The 22,530-nt window shown below is 40.6% G+C and overlaps 1 protein-coding gene across 2 annotated transcripts; it reads right to left on the bottom strand.

Moving 5' to 3' along the window:
- Positions 1–1,145: 1,145 nt before the first annotated feature.
- CASP2 (caspase 2) lies at positions 1,146–22,418 on the bottom strand. Of its 2 annotated transcripts, none has more exons than XM_014947561.1 (10): positions 21,983–22,417; positions 16,041–16,208; positions 14,234–14,309; positions 12,770–12,864; positions 11,090–11,266; positions 9,573–9,701; positions 8,780–8,870; positions 4,955–5,104; positions 4,754–4,863; positions 1,146–3,164 (listed from the first exon to the last, which is right to left on the bottom strand). In XM_014947561.1, exons 1-10 carry the CDS (start codon positions 22,130–22,132, stop codon positions 3,030–3,032), a joined length of 1,281 nt encoding a protein of 426 aa, XP_014803047.1. In that variant the 5' UTR covers positions 22,133–22,417; the 3' UTR covers positions 1,146–3,029. The 2 variants fall into 2 exon arrangements, with proteins under 2 accessions (XP_014803047.1, XP_014803048.1); XM_014947562.1 differs by lacking the exon at positions 1,146–3,164 and adding an exon at positions 8,603–8,664 and having other exon boundaries at positions 4,749–4,863; positions 21,983–22,418.
- Positions 22,419–22,530: the final 112 nt, after the last annotated feature.

The raw sequence follows: 22,530 nt of genomic DNA, 5'->3' as shown, positions 1-22,530 counted from the left end.
ACAGCGATTTTCATGCAACTCGAGATTTGTAAAATACCTTGTCTACATCCTGTTCACTGTTTTCACTCCCTGTCCCACAAAACTATTGGCTTTATTAGTCTTTTGGTTTAGGGCTGAAACGTGACCCAGTTAAGATTTCCCTGGTACCCAAGATGTTAAAGTTATTCCTTAAACTATGCCAAGTAGCTCAAAACTTATTTCTCTGAAATACAGACATCTTCCTTAATTCATCTTCTGTACTACTGGAAACACTTTCCGCACAGGTAGATGTTGGCAATTCCACTGCTGGTGTTACTACCAGATTTTCTGTACCAGAATTTGGTATTACTGGAAAAACAACACGCTCTTTCCATAAAACAGAGAACTGAGACGACAGGAAACAGTCTTTTAGGTGTTACGAATGAGAAAGAATGAGAAAATGGCAGCCTCTACTGGATCTCTTTACTGGAGTTATTTTACAACTAATGAGAACAGAGCTTTTACCTCCTTATTTCATACTCACCCACTGGCTTTCTCCCAGGTATGTCACCTAGGTCTCAGCTTCTCTTGCCAGCAGCAAGATCATTGCTGGTCTGTGAAGGTGGAACAGAAAGTCGTGTTGGTTCTGTGCTACACAGCTCCTTGCAGCTACCAGTCTTGAGCGCTACAAGTCAATGTAATAAAAAGTCAGAAGTCATAAAAAGTCAAGGCCTCGGGGCATCCCCAGGCAGTCGTTTCCATGCAGCTTTGATCCCCTGGACCTTCTTTCTTCTTTCCTGCAGCTGGTACCCTTACCTTCTTTCTGGCACGCTTCCTCTTTCCAAGAGATCTTCTTTATTTCAGGAACCCTTCTTTTTGGCACCAACTCTTCTTCCGAGAACACCAAGCCCACAAATTTCCCAGTCTAAATATTTCATACACATTGGTGTCCTAATTGGCGGTTCTGCCTCATATCTCTATTAAATAATGTATTAGCTTTAGTTTAGTCCAGGTGTTATCAAAATTCACAGTCAGCCCATGCAGCTAGCAAGCAGCAGGCTTCTACCCGAGAGTGCAAAGGAGCCTCTGGGAGGTATTAACTCAAGAAATTATGCAAAATTCTCTTTGTATAAGAGCTCCATTTCTTCACAGAAGTATAAGTCTCCAAATGAGAGATACTGCACAGATTAATCAAACCAGAACTCTTTATTTTGACACCTCAAGGCAGTAAAATACAAGTATACAAAAAGTATATACGAAAGTGGCAGTGATAATGCGACTTGATGCAATCCTACAGAAATGTAATCCATCAGAATGGACAGCTTCATCAACATACCCATCTGTAAAATATTGCACCATTTCAAAGAGCACTCAGGAAGAAAGTGTTTATACTCCAGGGAGGTAACAACAGCCCCTAAACTGATATCTTAAACTTCAGAATAAGGCACCAATTGGCAAGTATGATTCTTCTTCTCTTCATCACGTTGTATGTATGATAAGTGCAAGATGCATGTTAATGCTGCACCTTTGTCAGCTGGAGGAAACACAGCCTTCATTTTCCCAGGCAGAACAATAAAAAAAAAAAAAGAAAAAGCACATGCCTAGTTTTCCAGCCTCCCTCCATATCCCTTTGTGCTTCCTATTCATAATTCTATCCTGAAAAAAATATTTTTAAAGCCACACTTACATAAAAAGAGTAAGCCAGGAACTACGCCAGTTTACTACTACAAAATGGAGAAGATGGAGAGTCAAGTGAGCAGACTGTAGTCCACATGTAACCCAGCACAGCAGGATTTAGGTTCTACCACAGAAAGAGAACAATGCCCATCTCCCACATCACATCAAATGGGAGTAACTGCAACTGGAAACAAGCAAGAGACAAATCACAGCATGAAGAGACTGTGTAAAAAATTTCCAAAATAAGTGATGGACTATATGTCACAACATTTCTTATTGCCCAGTTGAAATGACACTTTCCAAACAGTATGAGCTGAGCAAATGCCTTAAATGATTATGGTTGAAGAAAGAAAACTCACCTAATAAGGTAATAACATGAAACTCTTCCCTTTCATTTAAAAGGGAAAAAACCTGCAGTGATAAATAATCCAAGCAACACGCTTAGATTGTAAAGAGCTGCCTTGAATATTTTTGTTAATTAAACAAAAGACAAAAGATCCTTCTGTACAAGGCTGTAGGGTTTCACGGATCCACTGGTACAGTGCAATTTATAGACTCCTGAGAAGCTGGTTAATTTAATGCTATGCCTGTTGTGACACACAGGCACTATGGCAAACAAATTCCTCAACAGGAGGAATTCCTCCTCCATGCAGTTCACTCTTGCGACTAAGGGGAGCCAATCTAGAACTTCTAGATTCAAAACCTTTTCTGGGGCAGTTTATGGAGGCTTATTTGTCTGTATAAAAATCCTGTATCCTCTTTTATTGATAACCTGGGATGTCTCTTAACCACTTGGCTACTGAAGGAATGTGCAAAAATAGACTTTTAAGTGATCAAGATGTATAGAAAAGTGTCAAGCACTGAAAACATCAACCTTCCTTTTTAGAGACAGGAAGGATTCTCCTTCACAGGGGAGCCCTTTTCTAATATACACAGGAGCTGACCGTCCTACATGAAGAATCAAGTAGAAAGCATTTAAAATTTTTTAAAATTCACGATAAACAGCATTTTATGAATAATCTTCCTTTCAGAAAGGCTCGACTTTTAAAAAGATTGTACGAATAGTCTGTTTCTTCGCTTGCAAACATCGTTATGTTTCCTTCCAAAGGATGTTCCCACTTCCTCCCCATCCCAGTGCTGATGCTTTTTCCACCAATTTCTATACATATGGAGCAAGTCAGGATATTAGAATGTTAAAGCCTGAACTGAATCAGGTTACAAAGAAAGTTGCCAGAGCGTTTTAAAAAAAAGACATCAAGAATTGGACTGGCCAGATATAAACAAGCATTCCTTGTTTGCACATCTGATATCCCAGCCCACAGGAATGAAAACACAGACATCCATACTCAGAGTTCAGCTTTGGCAGTATGTCTCTTCCAAAATAGCTGGCAGGGTTATTTTCCTGGCAGATAGCCAGGAAACAGGTAAAGGTCCCGACAGAGAGTGCTACAATATTCTGACATTTCCTTGCAGCGGTGAAATTCTGTGCCTGGGGCATAGCCTTCTCGTTGCTTGATTTGCCTATTCACCTAGATGTGGGATTAAAAAAAAAATAAAGTGACTGGAAGGATTAAGAAGACAGAAGTAAGAAAAACATCATTGCTTTCTGTACTCATAGATTATTCTCTTTAACTTACCAAGTAGTATCTTACGTATTGTCTTTCTAAATTACAAGAAGATAAAGAACTAGGGTGTAGTTCCAAGCCTCTCAAGTTGTCATGATCACCCTCTATCTTCATGCCCTCTTCCCTCATTTTCTTAATCTTTACCTTATGTGAATTCAAGTATTTGTGCAACTATGTGTTAAACCTGTTCAGTGAATTAAACCACCTGAAAAAAGCCCCTATTTCTACTCAAGAGAAGTAATTCCTGGCAAGCCAGATTAATTCTTCTCATAAATTCACAACATATCTACACCAGCAAAGTGGAAGAGTAAAAGAAACAGCATTTTTAGTTTGGTTAAACTGCTGTGGAACTGTATATAAATATCTATATTCACAACAATCTTTATCAATGATATTGATTTTTGATCTTTATCAATGATCTGGACAAGGGGATCGAGTGCACTCTCAGTAGGTTTGCAGGCGACACCCAATTGGGTGGGACTGTCGACCTTCTCAAAGGGTAGGAAGGCTCTACAGAAGGATCTGGACATGCTGGATGAATGGGCTGAGGCCAATGGGATGAGGTTCAACGAGGCCAAGTGCCAGGTCCTGCACTTGGGTCACAACAACCCCATGCAGTGCCACAGGCTTGGGGCAGAGTGGCTGTAGAGCTGCCAGGTGGAAAAGGACCTGGGGGTGTTGGTTGACAGCAGGCTGAACATGAGCCAGCAGTGTGCCCAGGTGGCCAAGAAAGCCAACAGCATCCTGGCCTGTATCAGGAACAGTGTGGTAAGTAGAACTAGGGAAGCGATCACCCCCTGTACTAGGCACTGGTGAGGCCCCACCTCGAGTACTGTGTCCAATTTTGGGCACTTTACCACAAAAAAAGACATTGAGGTGCTGGAGTGGGTCCAGAGAAGGACAACGAAGCTGGTGAGGGGTCTGGAGAACAAATCTTATGAGGAGTGGCTGAGGGAATTGGGGTTGTTCAGCCTGGAGAAAAGGAGGCTGAGGGGAGACCTTATCACTCTCTACAACTACCTGAAAGGAGGGTGTAGAGAGGTGGGCGTTGTTTTTTTCTCCCAAGTAACAAGCGATTGGACAAGAGGGAATGGCCTCAAGTTGTGCCAGAGGAGTATTAGATTACCTCTTAGGAACATTTTTTACAATGAAAGGGTTATCAAGCATTGGAACAGGCTGCCCAGGGAAGTGGTGGAGTCATCATCCCTGGAGGTATTCAAAAGACAGGTAGAAATAGTGCTTTGCAACATGATTTAGTTGACGGGTTTTGTCAGTGTTAGGTTGATGGTTGGCCTTGATGATCTGAAAGGTCCCTTTCAACCTAGACAATTCTATAATTCTATGATATATATATATGTATTTAAATGGGAAAAGAAGTCAAATTTTGCTATAAACAAGACAAGAACAATTACTTTAACAGCAGATTAATACTAGCACTGAAAGGCTCTTCAGAAACTGAGTGAGTGATGGAGAAGACAGACACTCCAGCTCACCTTCACCAACATGTCAGCCACATGAGTGTCTCGGGCGTCCTCTGCAAACACAGAGGTGAGAGCCTCAATATACCAGGATCCACGTTTGGTGTTTCGCATGGCCGCAGTGCCTGAGAAGAAAGCGAGTAGGATGATGATTCTGGGAACACAGACACATAAAAAACTCCTTATGCCCTAATAATGAGGGCTTCTCCCCAGTACCTTTCAGACAAGCGTATCCACAGATCATATCGGAACAGGTAGGCAGGCGCAGCTTGAGATTTTCTTCCTTGTTTGCATCACTTTCCTCACAGCCTGGGGAATCTGACCGTTCTTTCCCATCTCTTTGGTCCACTCCCCGGTCCGTCTCATCTAAGGGATGGGGGGGCAATAAACAAGGAGAGGGATGGGCAGAAAAGGAAAAAAAAAATAATAAGAAATTAGCCTGAATTACTGGATGTAGTTTTTCTGTACTTCCTTAGTTTTGGGGTCTTGTCAGTAATGACAGAACTACCCTCAAGCTGAAAGCTTTTGCATGAAATTTAAGCTTTTTCAGCTGTTTTTAAAACTCATCTGAATGTTTTTCTGCACAAACGAATGCAGGTAAGTGCTGAACCTCTTCAGCCTAACAGGACTGTTACTCTGCATGCTGAGTTGTATTTCCCCCAGCCCTTTCCTTTCCTATACAGATCATGGGATAACCAGAAAGCAAAGAAGTTTCTGATAGTTCTTCACCATGCATGGATGGATTTGATGCCTAGCCCCAAAGTTACTATGTTCCACTTTTACCTACCTTAGAAGTGTTCAAAAATGTTTAGTCTTTTCTGCAATGCTAACTACCTACTTATTGTAGAACTCAAATGAGAGTTATAATTTGAGTTGTTAAGGTCTACCTCCAAGACACCAAGAAAACATGGACCAAATATCTCACCTTGTTCTAAATCCTGGCTATAGTATTACTTGTTTCAAAGGCATAAATTATGCAATAGGTAAATGCAAAATACTTTGACCCCAAACATAAGAGAGAGAACTCCAGTACATGGAGATTAGTTTAAAAACTGGAGAACATTTAATGTCCTTTCCAGGATTCATTAGTACGTAGGATGACAAATGTAGATATTCCCAATGGTTTGTTTACATTATGCAGAGTTTCCATTTTTAACCTAGACTAACTGCTCAGTGGCAATAACTTTTATAGTCCAACTATGTTGTAAGAAAAATAAAACTACAGTTTACAGGTTTTCTATATAATTTTGCCCTTTTTTTTTTCCTTTGTTATGAGAATCTACTATTCTACTTACTTCCTAACAGCGTGGGTTAGATTCTAGTCTTAGGAGGTGTATGTGTCCTCTTCAGAGGCCTTCCTATGACAATGGCTCTACGTTTTTGTTGCCAGGTTGTGCCTAAGAAATGCATTTGGATTTTCTAACCCTTCTACAGGGAGTGGCACTGGTGGCATCTCGTAATTATGCACAGGAAATGCTCAGTTCATAAGTCAGCAATGTTACTCTTTTCCTCCAAAATAGAAGCAGCAGTGGGAAGGGTGTGATTGTCTGATGGCTAGATATAGCCTATAATTAAGGCTCCATAGCTCAAAATTTAATGAGTACTTCCATCAAGTTCCTTCACTATCTCTTTAAGGTAGCAATGCAAATTTTCCCATTTTAACCACATTTTTTTCATGCCTTTTATCACACTTCTCTGAAACCTTTTAGTTCTGTATCTTAAAAGTTTAAAGTATGGTTCAGTTCACAGTGTATGCTATTTCAGATAAGACTCAGGTCATTTTACAGTCAAGTTATATTATTCACACTGTCGTCACCCCATAATGTATAAAGTCAAAACCTTGTTAACTGAAGCTTCAGAATTAGATATCTTCCTCATGCCTTTGTCTTCAAACACCATTCTATTCAACTTAGCAAAATAACTAAAAAGTGTACAGCACTAAGCCTATCAAGTAATTCCTCCATATACTTAACCTCTAATTTATATCACCAATAACTGCCACCCAATTTGATCTATTTTGTTTAAATTTTACTGAAGGTCCCAGATGGCCATTTTTCCAATTAATTAAATAACTGTCAACTACTTATTTGTCATTATTTACCACAGCTCTTCACTTTTCTGGATCAACTACTGTATTAAATATAGACGTTAAACAGCTTCAAAGCCTCATGTCACAGTGAAATCTGACTATTTGTCTTCTGCTGTTGGTTTCTGTTCCCTCTGGGTTTTGATCCATGGCTGTAGGTGGACTACTTAAATTCTGTAGCAGACTCCTTCCAAAGGTTCTTTGGAATTAAGTATACTGTACCAACTCTTCTTTATATTTTTTATGTGCCATTAATAGAAGATAAATAAGGCTTATTACATAAACTTAGGGAAAAGAGTAACCTATACATTTCTTATTTTGTTTCAACTGGTTCCAGCTGACTTGTATGCCATAGAGAGATTGACTACTAAACTAAAATTGTCTATGCTATTTATAGTCCTTTAAATGCTGCTTAAAAAAAATAATAATGTATTGGCTAGACCTTTGAAAGCTAACATGAAAAGGCACATGTTTTTGTTGACAGCTCAATTACTTTGTAACTAGCTTTCCCCTCCAACTATTAATAAAGGTTTAAAATAGAGGTTAAAAAAGGCAGGTTTGTGCTTTTTTTTTTTTTAATTAAAGAAATATTTTTCCCTTTCAGTTGCTCAAGTCTCAATCCTTTGCCTATTGCAGTATCCCAGTTCTGCAGCATTTTGCATAGCTTTCTTAACTGAAACCTTTTTGGGAATTGGAAGGCCAAGCCTGATTTGCTGATGTCAACAGACCCATTGTGGTAACACTGCAGTCAAATAAATCTAATTACCTAATTATGTCAACTGCCAATTCTGGCTTATTAAATTTATTTCTACACTATTGTGAGTCTGCATATTGACATTTGTTCAAGAGTATCTAAAGGTTCCGTAACATAAAGGAGAGCAATCACATTTAATTCATATTGTAAACATGCACATTGCAGTATTTCCAAATGCTTAGAAGAATCAAATATTTTTGATACCCAAAATACTTCATGTAGACTTTAGGTTTTTCTCTGCATTGGGATTAAACATGACCAGGTAACAGGTGAAACACTCTCTTGGCTAGAGAACAAACTATAACACTCAGTTTAAAATGAAAAAGAAGGGAGACAATTGCAAGGAACAAGGGGGAAGAAGGCAGAGAAGCATTTCTCTAGAAATGGTAGAAAGATTTCTCTATCACAAGGGAAAAAACAAAGCTTTCTAAGATAGAACTTTTCTTTGAAGTATCTGCAGTTTCACAGCGATCTCAAAGTCCAAACACTTTAGGGAAAAATGTGGTCATTAGCAGATCTGAAAGGTAGTTAGTTACAAACATGTGTTTATTTACATAAGGAAGGAAAACGAATAGAAGAATTGGAAAAAAAAATGGAATGGAGAGTGTGGGAAAAGAACCAATCTATAAGAATCCAGAAAAGAATTCTGTTATTACAGTATTATGTGGAAAAGGGTGCAAGGAAAGGTCACTTGGAGTTTGAAAGCAGGACAGGGTAAAAGGAAAAAAATAAAAAGAAAAGAAGACTTGGAGCCAACTTTGATGGCTCAAGAGACAGCAACACAAGAGACACAACACCTCCAGGGTCAAGAAAAAGACAAGACCTCAGACAAGACTCCAGTGCTAGTGAACCACTCCATGCTGTGCTGCAATTTGATGCACCAGAGGCCCCACTCCCCCTACTGCAGGCACGGCGAGAGAAGGGCTCAGTATGTGAGTGGGATTTGATAGAGCTTTATACCACTAAGGTGCTCTGGGGTCTGCAAGTCAATGCACACACCTCATGCAGAGCAAAGTACACTTACAGAGCAACAGATGCAGTGGCAGCAGCAGGGCAGAGGGAGGTGAATATGGGTCCCACTTACACCTGAGAGAAGCAAAGAGGAGAGTTGACAGCAAGTTGAATGTGAGGGTGTGTATGTGTGTAAAATGAGCCTTAATGGCATGCCAAATACATGTCTTTTTAGTATTTGGGCACTCACCTCCCCGGCAGGCCTGAATAAAGAACATTTTGGGCTTGTTCTGGAGATTTGGACAGTTTGCGTTATCAAAGAGCCGGAAAGCCTCCTGCAACTGAGAGAAGAAAGAACATAAATATATTTTACAGCAGCCTCCTGCGAGCCAGAGTCTCACCTTGCTTCCCTGTATTTTGGTTATTACCTTGCCAGTCTTAGTATTTTCTCCTTTATCTCTAAACTTACTGTGTGACAAACACATCCCTTCCCTCGCTTCTCCCCCACCTCATAGAATCATGGCCCAGGCCAGAAGGGACCTCCAAGGGTCATCTAGTCCGACCTCCCCGCAGTCAGCAGGGACACCCCCAACTAGACCAGGTTGCCCAGGGCCTCGTCGAGCCTCTCCTTGAATATCTCCAGGGAAGGGGCCTCAACCACCTCCCTGGGCAACCTGTTCCAGTGCTCCACTACCCTCACAGTAAAGAACCCCCCCCTAATCTCCAAAACCCCCTCCTAATCTCCTCCTACTAGTTTGAGTTTATCCACTCTACCTAGTACTTGTACAGAAAGAGAAGATGAAATAACTTCTCCTACCTGCCCTATTTCTATGCTACTTTTTATCTTACAGACCTCTCAGACAGACCCTTTCCCTTTTCTTCCCACAAGCCCTTATTTTTTCCTTTTTAGAAAATGTAAATCCTCAATCTCTCATCACTTCACCTTCTCTCTCACTTTTTCCCCCCCCTCCACTTTTTTCATCTTTCCACTGTTACTTTCCAAGATATAACCTAGAACACCACATCAGGTCACAGGAATATACCTGTAGCAGTTTGCCATCGCTGCCATAAACCCCACCCTCCACACCATGGGAAAGCAGAGCTACAATACAGGAATCCACAGCCCGATGATCCGGCAGCTTAGAGAATCTCTCCAATGCATTCTGCATCTCCTGGAAGAGAGAAAAAGAATGCTTTCCAGGCTTGCACAGGGAAAGTGGGTCAACGTACAGGAAAAACAAAAATGGTCCTCCTGTTATGAAAAGTGGGTCAACGTACAGGAAAAACAAAAACGGTCCTCCTGTTATGAAATCAATCCTATTTACAAAAAATTTAAAGGGACAAAAGATGTGTTCCATTTAAAGAACCAGCAAAACCTTCTTTATTCTTCAATATTCAGTCCTAAGACTGTTATGAAATCGCAGAATCACAGAATCTTCTAGGTTGGAAGGGACCTGTCCAACTGTCAACCTAATTGACATCAATCCTATTTACAAAAAATTTACAGGACAAAAGACGTGTTCCATTTAAAGAAACAGCAAAACCTTCTTTTATACAATATTCAGTCCTAAGTATAAGATGGTGAAGCAGGAATCACCTAGGACATCTACATTTCTACACTGGCCAATGGGGGGATGCAGCAAGCATCTGAGTTGATATATATGGATTCAACACAGGAGAAATAAACTGTTACAGAGGTTTTACACTGACACTTGAGTCCAGGTGGGACATTGGTGCAACTAAACAGATACATGCTCTGGTACTTCAGGCATTCAAACGCTAGTGATCAAAACACAACAATTTGCAGTGGAAAACTTTAGGAACTCTGACAACATGGCAGGTGCAAAGGTCTTATTATAGTATTGCAAAAGCTACCTTCTTGAATAAAACACTCTTTAACGTGTTCTGTAACACTTGGTTTCATAGGGACTTAAAAGGAGTAAGAACAAGTGAGGCTGGAGAGGGCAGCAATTGCATTCCTAGGGAAAGAGTGGCTTGATTCAGTCAGCTATGGAACGTTACCAATTTTTCTAAGTGAAGTATAACTACTTCTCTGGCAAAGCAAAGACTGAAGGAGTGGAACTTAACTGCATAGATACTGGAAGACTGAGAAATAGGATGGCATTTGACTCCAAGCACATCAGGAACACACCACTTACGCTTGCAAAGATTAGGTCAAATATTTGCAAAGTTAGACTTTTCCAGTATTCTGCTAAACTAAAAGTTAATCTAGAGTAAAAGACTTTATTCATTTGTGGTTTTAGCACACATGCCAGGTGTGGACTAGAAATTCTTGCGCCTTGCACTACAAGGAGTCAGACTAGAGTAGTACCTCTTCTGATCCTTTGTAATCCTACTTTCCATTAAGCCCACGACCTTCCAAGCTTCTTCGTATTTGTCAGCAGACATCACCTCATTTAGCCTTATTTTCTATTCATAAGTGACAATGCATAATTTCCTTTCCAAGCTTAGTTATACCAAATGAAACCCCTTAAGATGTTCATGTAACAGTTACAAACTATCATCCATACTGGTTGTGAAGTACTGGGATCCACCTTACCTGTGCAGTTTGATCATGAAAGACATTCACTTGATACCCAAGATGCTTGAAAAGTGTCTCCAGGGAAGCACAGTCCACATCTCCCCCTGCGCGATAGTCCAAATCCTTCTCACTGCTGAAATGGACGTTGCTGAGAATAAGTGCTAAACCTCGGGGCTCTGATACCAGTTTATATGCCTGAGAAGAAGATTTAAAATTGGTAAATTCAGACTACAGAAGGACATAATGGAGTGTTAAACAGCAATCCCCACATACCAGAATTTCTTGAGTGAGAACGCACAAAAACAGTAGGTCAATTTTTTCAAGTTTTTTGTTGCTTTGGTTTGTTGATTTTTTTAAATAAATAAAACAAATGTTTGCATTGCAAAGGGTCTCAAAGACAACTGCATTTGCAAGTCCCCACAATTGATGATCCTACAACATTATTATTAACGTGTTATACTAGCTTGCCCTATTTCTTGTTTTAGAAGAAACACAGCTTATACATTTCAAGCTGTGAACTAGGTCTTGCTAACTTTTTCCCCTTTCCTCACCCTCACCCCAGCCCCATATATGTCCACCATCCCCATCAAAGCCCTTAACACAAGACTATGTAAAATTTAACTAATATTTCTTAATTGCTGTAGGTAGCCGTGACAGATGTAAAATACCATGAGCACAATGGTAACAGCAAGGGACTGTCAGTGACTGATCCTGAAAGTTACATGGCTGCCAAAAAAAGGTTAACAAGGGAAGAACTGATTTAAGAGGGGTGTCTTCAAATTAAGTTCCCTCTCTGCCCCTCCCTCTCTAACAACAACAAATCAATAGTAAATCAGTTCCTAGCACTCCTGTAAATTGGAAATTAAATTTAATACCAAAGGAACGTATCAAGTAGGGAGTATTCAGGCACAGATGTAAAAGGAGCCAAAGACAGATCATACTGATGCTGCCTAATTAGGTCTCCCCAATACACAGCTAAAAAAATGTAAATCTGTTTTGCTGTACACAGAGCTTGTGACAGAAACGTTAATTGTTAGCACATTGTGTAACCCTAATAAAGCATCTGCTCCATAATACAAAATATTTTTTTTTCCTTAAGCCCACCCTACCCCAACCTATACTTTTTGTTTATTCTGTTTGCAAAGCAATTAAACTATCTACATAACCTCAAATGCTGCAGGAAATTAAAAACTCAGGTTGGGTACAACCCAGCACAGAATCCTAATCTGGTTCTTGAGACTAAGGAGAGACTCTTCTGGGAACAGTTGGCAATTATGACAGCCAAGACTGTGACTATCAGTCGAAACACAGTTCTCATATTTTACAGTCGTTTGCAGGGTGTGTCATCACAGAGAAGGAGATGAGGATGCAGGCAAATAAATATGAGGCAATAATATTGACAGCTTACACCTATCAACAGAACAGAAGGCATTTCATGTAGCTCTTCATGAGCGAATACCAGAGGCAGAGATTTGTATAGAGTTACAGAACTTCTCAGAATTTCTTGACACACATAAATGAGAACTACATCGAATTGGATACGACTGGTAACATGTCGGTTACACAAATAGCACAGCACTGATCTGCATCTCAACGAAGCAGGTGTTTCAACTCAGTTTTTGTAACACATGTTCAGTTGACACATCCAAACACCACACATCTTTCACGTCTTAAGGCCGTTTTCTGTCAATTACTTACCAAGTGCTGATGGTTATGATAAAATTCAGGAGTGCAGTACTTCACTGGAGGAACTGGGGGACCATCTCCATTATCCAAGGAATGTTCAATTGGTTCTGTGCAAAACAAACATATCAATAACAATCAAAAATTCTAACTACAGAGCCTCACTACACATACACAATGAAACAGCAGAAACACCAAAAGTACTGGAATGGCATACTTATTTTTGTTTATAGTTTTAATTGGCAATTTTTTTTTCTTGCATGCGGGTTAGTCTTATCTAAGGCCTAGTAAGTTTGGTTGTATCTACAGAGTATGAAAAATTCTCATCTAAAATTAGATCCATGTACTTTCTGTCATTTTATACAATATGCTATTCCTTTCAGTTAGGTTTACAAAACACCACTGCTAGGAATGTTCAAATAGAATAGTGCTTGCTTTTCCTTTCATGAAAGGCCTCCCATGCTCACTGGATACAATTACTTATTTTTTGCTGAACACATGCATGAGTGATCAAACTAGACCTTTCTAGCTTTCATAAAATGCAATGTCCTTTTTTATTTATCTGCCTCTGAACAACCCTTTCCTTCATGTAATCGCAGATGAGGGGAATGATAATCTAAATTATTTGCCATTTGCAAACAAACACTCACTCCCCTGTCCTGAAGAAAGGGAGGTAATGACATTCATCATCTCCTTTGAAATCCTTTTTCAGCCTTTTGAGACATAGCTCTCCTGAATGGAAGCACATACGCTGTAAAAATTCAAAAAACCCCAACTCTAAATCCTCTGCACCTGAATAGAAAAAAGCCTTCAAAATCTAGACACTTGTTCTCTAACATCAGAGAGAGCTTCTAGTAACCAGCACACAATTAAAGCTGTGGTTAGGGGACACGAGGCATTCCCAGAGGCAACATAAAAACTAGCAAGAAGATTCATTCCAACAACTACTTCCCTGACCTAAGTCACAAATGCTTGCTAGATAAAAGCTGATTCACTGCACTTTAGAGAAGCTACAGACATTTATGTTGAGCTCATGTAACATATATAAGGTCTTGCACTTAAACTTATTTACCAAGAAGGAAGTCTAAGTTCAGGAATACTGCCCAAAATCAGTATATTTTCACAGCTCTAGTTCAATTAAACTGTATTGCAAATCTTAAATAAAGAAGAAAGTTTTTGAAAAATTTAAAATTTTACTGACATGTACTGTTTAGCAACAACATTTCTAAGGATAAATGAAATTGGCTAGAAATTGATTGGTTTCTCTCCTCCTATGTGCTATTTCATTTTCATTTTCTAGCCCTGCGGCCCTTCCATTTTCTGCACATGATCATAATATAGTCATTCACTGTCAAGTTTGTATTACTGGGACGAGCAAAGTGGCAGCAAGATTATTTCTAGAATTAAGAGAGTGTTATGAAATTAGAAGCAACTAACCAGATAGCCAGTCAAGTATTTATGGTGTCAAGTACGACTCACCAATCCAGCGCGGTCTCTTGGAATTACACGACTCACTGACAGGGAACGGAAGATTTGATCCACAACAGTGTTCAAGCTACAAGAGATCCAATAAATCCATGAAAGAGTAGCATAATCCAGCTCTTTTTTCTCTCTAAAATACAAGCCCGTAGGTATCATGGAACGAAAATACATGTATTTATATACACACATATATGTCTTAAAAAGTAATATCATTGTTCACATTCAAATGAAACATCATGACAAGACAACACCAGCATCTTCTGTCCATGCAAAATTCCCTCCCGTCTTTTTTCATCTCTGCACTTCTACTCAAATCCCCAGGTTGGAAACCTTACACTGAGATCATCATATCCTCCTTGGTTTTGCCAAAAATTGATCTGTCTAGTGATTACTATCTTTTTGTTTGCTTTCAAGACTTCATTGTTTGTATAGTAAAGCACAATTGAAAACAAAACCTAGAAAGGATAGTCTAATAAATCCCACATATTAATAAGGGAACATCTCTCCTCAAAAATACTCAGTCTTTCTTCCTCCTTTTTTGTATAAAATATGTTTATTGAGAGTTTCCATTGTTGTCAATGTCACTGACAATACTGAATATTTACTAAATTCTTCCTTTAGTCCAATGCTAACAACTGCAGATAGTGAAAAAGGGGAAAATAAAAATGACAAAATAAACTCCATCTCTCCTAAACAGACAAGACCAGCTTTTAGTAGCTTTCTGCTTCAGAAAATCATATTGAAAACTAAATGCTAAGATTTCAGAGAAAATATTTCCTTTGCAGCTTTGGGGTTCTTGATGACACATCAACTAAGAATATTCTGGATGTAAGAACATCCAGGAACCTTGTGCAATTCAACAAAGAGTGGCGCAGAGTCCTGATCTTGGGGAGGGACAACCCCATGCATCAATATATGCTGGGGACCACCAGCTGAGAAGCAACTTAGCAGAAAAGGACCTGGGGGTCCTGGTGGACACCAAGTTGAACAGGAGCCAGCAGTGTGCCCTTGCCACAAAGAAGGGTAATGGTATCCTTGGCTGCGTTAGGAGCAACGTCGCCAGCAAATCACATCAAGGGAAGTGAACCTTCCCCTCTACTCAGTTCTGGCAAAGTTGCACCCAGAGTCCTGTGTCCAGTCCTAGGCTCCTCTGTCCAAGGGAGATACAGGCATATTGGAAAAAGCTCAGCAGAAGGCCACAGAGATGATCAAGGGACTAGAGCATCTCTCCTTTGAGGAAAGGTTGAGGCAGATAGGACCGTTCAGCCTGCAGAAGGCTCAAAGCAATCTTATAAATGCATATAAAAACCTGAATGGATGGTGTAAAGAGGATGGAGCCACACTCTTTTCAGTGGTGCCCAATGACAGGACAAGAAACAGTGGGCACAAATTGGAACACAGGATGTTTCCTCTGAACATGAGGAAACACTTTTTTTACTGTGAGAGTGACTGAGCACTGGAGGAGGTTGCCCAGACAGGTTGTGGAGTCTCAATCCTTGGAGACATTCAAAAGACAGAGCCCTGGGCAACCTGCTCAAGGTGACCATGCTTGAGCAGGGGGGTTTTACCAGATGACCTTCAGAGGTCCCTTCCATCCATCCCGTGATTATGTGTGAAAATCCTCTTCTTCCCAACTTCCTTCTCCTCTGTTTTTACTAAGGCTACTACAAGTTTCAATTCACAATGAAAAACCATCCTGTCCCTCAGAAACGATTTTTTTTCCCATTTGAAAAAGATCTCTTTGTGCCCAAACCCAATCTGAAATGCAATCCACCCATTTTATCTTTTTTAAAAACTGTTGTACCCTTGCAATCCCATGGCTCAGGTTGGATGCTGTCTTCAAGATCAGTGCCTCCAGATGTTCCTGTTTGGTTTCTCGTAGAGCTTCACAGAAGGCTGAGAAGGCGTTAGGGCCCCTCTTAGGCAGCAAATTGAGGAATTCCACGTTTTGGCTGAAGCTCCCACACTTGGCCTAGATCCATAGAGAAAACAAAATCCACACTCAAATAACACCCCAACACAATTCATTTTCAATGAATCTTCAGAACAACCATTTCTTTTACTCCCTGTAAATGTTTCATCACTCTGCTTAGCTGTGCTAGATCCATTTTTAGAGCCTTTCCTAGTTGATTTCCCTCCCACTCCTCTGTCCCAAAAGGAACAGTGCACAACACTCCAGCAAGCCAACAATTCATATCTTACCACACCCAGAGATATTCTTCCCTTCTAACTTACACCACACACAGTAATAGTCTTCTCTCTAAACTTCTACTTCCAGTCACTGTTGGAATAGTATCTATTTCTCTTCATTGAATACACAAAGTCCCAAACATGTTTCCACTAATACCCAATGCTTTATGGCCTCATGCACCAATACGCGTATCCCCCAGAAAGCGCTACAAAATATTTATTTTATGCAATCAATTCCCAAAGATACTACATAAGTACAGACTGCAACTTATAGACCACAGCAATACATTGTTGCTTTTTCTCACATACTACTACCAAAAATGAAATGTATGCATCTGTAAGACACTCTCAGGAAGTTCTAACTGAACATTTGCCAACAAACTATAATTTATACAATAGCTTTCTCTGTGAGATCTAAAACACACAAAACCATCACATACTAAAATATTGTGTATCCAAAATAAATTTTATCAATTTTATGGAATTCATCCTATATGTTTTCAATTACCTTATAGATCCAGGATATCTTCTTTTGGTGGATGGTAAGAAATGGTTGACGAGTTACACATAATCAAGGCTTAACACTTCATTTGCATCACAGAAAAATCAGAAAAAAAGCCTCAAGTCACACGTGTAAATCCTCTGCTTTCTTTCATAAAATTTATCAAGCTTGGTGTTAAAAACAGTGTGGCTTTTTCCCCCATCACATTGTCTGAAAGAATACTACAAAATCTTGTTGATCCAATGCTTATGAACCTATTCTGAAGTTTCAAAGCTATGTTCATTCATGACTGACTAACAGCTTTTATTTTTGTATCAACAAGGTCCCTTGACTTTAGTGTTCTCCTCTCCTTTCCTTTGTTTATCAAACTTCTTTCTATAACTTGGTCTCTATTTGCTACAGTAAACAAGTCAGTCTTTCAGCTTCCTCAAAAGTGACCTCTTTCTCTTGACAATGCAAGTACCCTTTCCTATTTCCACAGGAACCTCAACTTTCAGAGCACAGTTGACTAAAAATGAATACAGTCATCCCACCTGTGCCTTTCCAGAAGTATGAAAACTGAAGATAACCAGCTCCATATACTTGTATCCTGCTGTAAGCCCACTGAATTTTATTTTACCTAATAAAGTGACAGCTGATATTTTATAGTACTTATTGTTCTTCCTGCAGCTGTTTATGACAAGCTTAGGATCATTAATGTTCTTCATTTTATATTTCTTCATAGTCTATGACTCTATGCCATAGATCATAATTAAGAACACAAGCTGATCTCAGCAATTGGATCTTAACTTTCATTGAGAAGTTGAGAAATTTACATAATGTTCATATTCTGCACTTTGTATATACAGTAGTCAGCTTTTGACAGACTTCTTCCTGAACACTTCCATAAATACCCAAAGTGCTGTACCTCATCATGTAACTTCCACATCAACACTACATTTAAGCTATACTAATGTTCAGCAAACATTCAGAAGTAAAAAATTTCATAAGACAGACTCATTTTATTTTCTAATACAACCTTAATTTATTTTGGTACCCTCACAGATGAGTTTGATAATCTGCATACCAGGAACTGGTTGCTCTGAATTCCTGTCAAAATCCATAGTATTAGTCTTCTTATTGAGCCTGAATAGACACACAGAATCTGCTGAGAGAACAGATATACTTGAAAAACATCCTAATCAAATTTCTGCCACTTTGTCAAAGCCAGTGTTCCCTTCGTTACTCTCTATAGGTAGACCCAGAGTATTTAAATCTCTGTATCTACATGATCTCGTAGTCTTCAATTACAGTAGAGTATTCAACTTGTTTAAAAAGCAAGAGAAAGCTCTTGCTGTCATACCTGCAATTTTGAAGGTCCATCCCAGAGCTCTGAAAGAACATTAGATGCTCTGACAAGAAGGCATTATTGAAATGGATTTTGGACTTCATCTTAAAAATGGCTGTTTCCACTGCCCCTCTTTATTGCCATTATCATTTTTGCTCTGTGTTTGAAAATCCTCTCTTCTGGGCCTTCACCTAGATAATTATATTTATATCATCTTCACTATACAATAATCACAATTTTTTTTTATTCTTTCTTTAAAGTGTAAATAATAAAAAAACCTCAAATTGTTTAGTATCTTTCTGAATTGCCCAATTTAAATTCATTTCTGTCAGTTGCTATTCTCATTCATTTCAAACATCACAGGAAGATGCTCCTATTTATTAATTCTTCTCCAGTGTACACCTATAAACTCTTTACTTACTCCTCATATTTATTATCAGCAATTCATCCAGCTCAACCACCTTTGTCTTCAGTGGCATTTCCTGCAACTTCCTCCCCTCCACACTTTTTTCTTATTTGCAGTAAAGTTTCAGTACTGGTGTAGCACCTCACACTTGAGGAAAATTCAGTCTTCCTTCATCTCCATAAGCTCCTTGGTTTATTTCACCTTCCTTAGATTATGGAAATTTATTTCAGTAAAGTACCCTATTTCCAGGACCAATTTATTTATTATTCTGTTTAGTATAAATCCAGCCAAAAGGACCAGTACAATTGTTGTGGTTTTAAGATGATTTAAAACATCCAGAGGGGCCTTGACAGGCTTGAGAAGTGGGTGTGTGCGAACCTCATGAAGTTCAACAAGGCCATGTGCAAGGTCCTGCACCTGAGACACAGCAACCCCAAGTTAAAATACAGGCTGGGTGGTGAATGGATTGAGAGCAGCCCTGAGAAGGACTTGAGGGTGTTGGTTGATGAGAAGCTCAATGTGAGCTGGCAATGTGCGCTGGCAGCCCAGAAAGCCAACAACACCTTGGGCTGCATCAAAAGCAGCGTAACCAGCAGGTCGAGGGAAGTGATTCTGCTCCTCTGCTCTGGTGAGACCCCACCTGGAGTACTGTGTCCAACTCTGAAGTCCTCCCAACAAGTCCATTTCCTTCCCGCATTAACAGGTCCAGCGGAGGGCCATGAAAACGATCAGAGGGCTGGAGCACCTCTCCTATGAGGACAGGCTGAGAGAGCTGGGGTTGTTCAGCCTGGAGAAGAGAAGGTTCTGGGGTGACCTTATAAGTGGCCTTTCTGTACCTGAAGGGGGCCTACAGGAGAGATGGGGAGGGACTCTTTATCAAGGATTGTAGCAATAGGATGAGAGGTAATGGTTTTAAACTGGAAAAGGGTAGATTTAGATTAGCTATTAGAAAGAAATTCTTTCCTGTGAGGGTGATGAGACACTGGAACAGATTGCCCAGAAGAACTGTGGCTGCCCCATCCCTGGAAGTGTTCAAGGCCAGGCTGGATGGGGCTTTGAGCAACCTGGTCTGGTGGAAGACCTTTATTTGCATTTGAGCCGGAGTTGATGTCTATTACAAATTCACAGAGCTACTACAGAGAAATGAAAGGTAAGACAAACTAGTTTTGACTCAAGTAATCTTTTTCTAATGCACGGTACTTTTTGTTTATCTACAGCACGTACCCTGCCACAGCAGCTCAAGTCACACTGTTATCTTGGTCAGGCTGCTATTGCTATTTATATACATTTAAGCTCTTGGTTATGTGCGTATGTTGTGTTAGGCACAATTTTTCCACTAAGCTATTACTATTTACCTGACTTATCCATCATAACACCATCATAACATCATAATACCTAATTGATGATAATCAATTAGTAAGCGTTTTTGCATCTTCTTTCACCCAGTTACACCTGGACAGTAAGATTCTCTTAGTCTTCTTCCCCTCTGTCTCAGTTTAACACTTCTTAACTGCAGCAATATTTTCCCCAGAAGACTATTATTATCTCTGGCATTATCCTACCTTTGAGAATGCTTTCTTTTTCCTCCTCTCCTTTTCTTCCCCTTCTCTCCCTCCCCCTTCAGTGCTAACTGCAGGCTGGCAAATGAACACCCCTACTAACCACCCATACTTTAGCAGTGTCATTTTTTTTTAACCCCCATGGGCTGCTAAGCACCACACAGCTGCTCAGTCACTCCTTTTCCCAGCGAGAGAATTGAAAAGGTAAAAGTGAAAAAACTCATGGGTTGAGATAAACACAGTTTAATAAGTAACACAAGAGCCATGCATGCAAGCAACGCAAAACCAGGAATTAATTCACCACTTCCCATCAGCAGGCAGGTGTTCAGCCACCTCCAGGAAAGCAGGGCTCCATCACGCGTAACGGTTACTTGGCGAGACAAATGCCGTAACTCAGAACGCCCTTCCTTCCTTCTTCTTCCCCCAGCTTTTATTTCTGAGCACAACACCATAAGGTACAGACTATTTCTTTGGTCAGTTGGGGTCAGCTGTCCTGGCTCTGTGTGTGTGTCCCCCAATTTCTTGTGTAACTCCAGCTGACACAGTGGCAGGGCAGTGCGAGAAGCAGAAAAGGCCTCAACTGTATAAGCACTGCTCAGCAATAACTACAACATCTCTGTGTTATCAATATTGTTTTAATCACAAATCTAAAACACAGCATCATAGCAGCTACTATGAAGAAATTAACTCTATCCCAGCCAAAATGAGTACAATCAGTTCTTGATGCATTCTCTGACTTCCACTGTCTTCCTGTATATTTGTGCTCTTCCACCAGGGATTGGAGCTATTTCAGGTAAGACTACCTGCAACTCCCACAACTTAGTGTAAGTATCTTTGGAAGGCCCACACGGTATTTTGCATTATCTTTGATATGCAATGAGTCAAAATTCATCAGGAAGTTACTTCTTCACTGCTTTCAAAAACCTTTATCAGTCTCAGGTTCATATCTTCTGCACTGGTGCCCAGGAAATAGCTTATAATTCTATTTATCAGCATCTGTTCTTGTGATAGGACCACCACCTTACTAAGGGACTAAAAAGTCCCTCAGCTGCTTATCTGACTCCTGAGATGCATACGTGCACCTTCAGTCATGTGATTTCCTTTCCAGTTTGCTTTCTCTTTGAAGACCTGTACCTCCATCCTGCATAGTCTTTAGTGCACAACCATACTTCTGGGAGCAGTCCCAAGCTATTTCAAATGACTTCTCTTCATAGTACTCATCGCTCAGGATAACCAACAAAAGCCCATGAACAGCATTTGTCATCCGAGAGTGAGTCTTGGATTATCTAAGGTAATTCCCTTAATTAACAAAAACACATATGAAATACAAATTCTTCAAGTGAAAGGTGCACAAGTGCCACAACAAGCCAGTTTATAATATATTCCTTTACTTACTTTTCTTTTGGGAATAGGTATTAGTCTTACTTTTCCAAATGGAAAAAATAAGAGAGGCACAAGATGACAACAAAGGATTGGAAGATACCACCTGTCTCGTGAAACACAGCCTGCTGCAAATACATACCAGCACGCAAGCCAATGGTTTAGTAAACCTCAGGGAAAATCTATACAGCCAAAAGCAGCTTATGGTTTCTCCTATATACTGCAGGCAAACCCTGTATTGTTTTGAGAGTTCTACAAGCATAATCACATTAAAATATGCAGGTAACACACAGATGAGTTCTACCATGCTGCCACCGCCAAGAATGACACTGAGCCTCACTAGAAATAACGCTAACCCTGCAGCCGAGCGTAACCTGCCTACCTGTATCGTTTCCATCATCTCCAGGGTGATGATGTCCTTCTCTATCATATGTTCCATCAATTCCTTCAAAACCAGCTGCTTCGCCAGCACCACCCGGTTCTTCTTCAGCGCTTCCTGATGACACCGCTGCATGCCGCAGGCGACCAGCATCTTGGGCCAGGAGAAGGGGGGAGGCCAGAGGCCAAACCCAGCGCAGAAGAGCCACCCTCAACCCCTGACGACTTTCAACTCGGGGTGGGGGGAAAACAGGCCGCCTCCACCAGCAGCTACTGCCGCCACCTGACGACGGGCAGGAGAGGCCTCCACCGGCGATGAGTGAGAGAGGGTGCAGGGCCGGGGTCGCAGGACCCAGGCGGCGAGGCCCAGGCCGCTCCAGGCCCCTGCGCGGCCTCCCCTCACCAGCTCCCGCCTAAACGGCCCGCGCCGCGCGCGCGCCCCTCCCCACCGCTCCCCGCGCCTCGCTTGGCTCCGCCTCTTCTCCCCCCTCCTCCCGCCCACGGCCCCAGCGCTTCCAACTGCGAGAGACTCCCTTCCCTCCGGTCACGTGG

This window comes from Calidris pugnax, unplaced genomic scaffold, assembly GCF_001431845.1.
Source record: "Calidris pugnax isolate Ruff unplaced genomic scaffold, ASM143184v1 scaffold175, whole genome shotgun sequence".
Lineage (NCBI taxonomy): Eukaryota > Metazoa > Chordata > Aves > Charadriiformes > Scolopacidae > Calidris > Calidris pugnax.
The sequence above is the reverse complement of the archived record's forward strand: the minus strand, read 5'-3'. Positions and strand labels throughout refer to the sequence as shown.

Excerpts from the sequence above, each read along its gene's own strand:
- CASP2 (XM_014947561.1), bottom strand. The coding sequence starts at position 22,132 with ATGCTGGTCGCCTGCGGCATGCAGCGGTGTCATCAGGAAGCGCTGAAG. Across the intron at positions 5,105-8,779 it reads TATTCAGGCCTGCCGGGGAG|ATGAGACGGACCGGGGAGTG; the intron begins GTGAGTGCCCAA and ends CCCATCCCTTAG. Across the intron at positions 4,864-4,954 it reads TGGATACGCTTGTCTGAAAG|GCACTGCGGCCATGCGAAAC; the intron begins GTACTGGGGAGA and ends CTTTCTTCTCAG.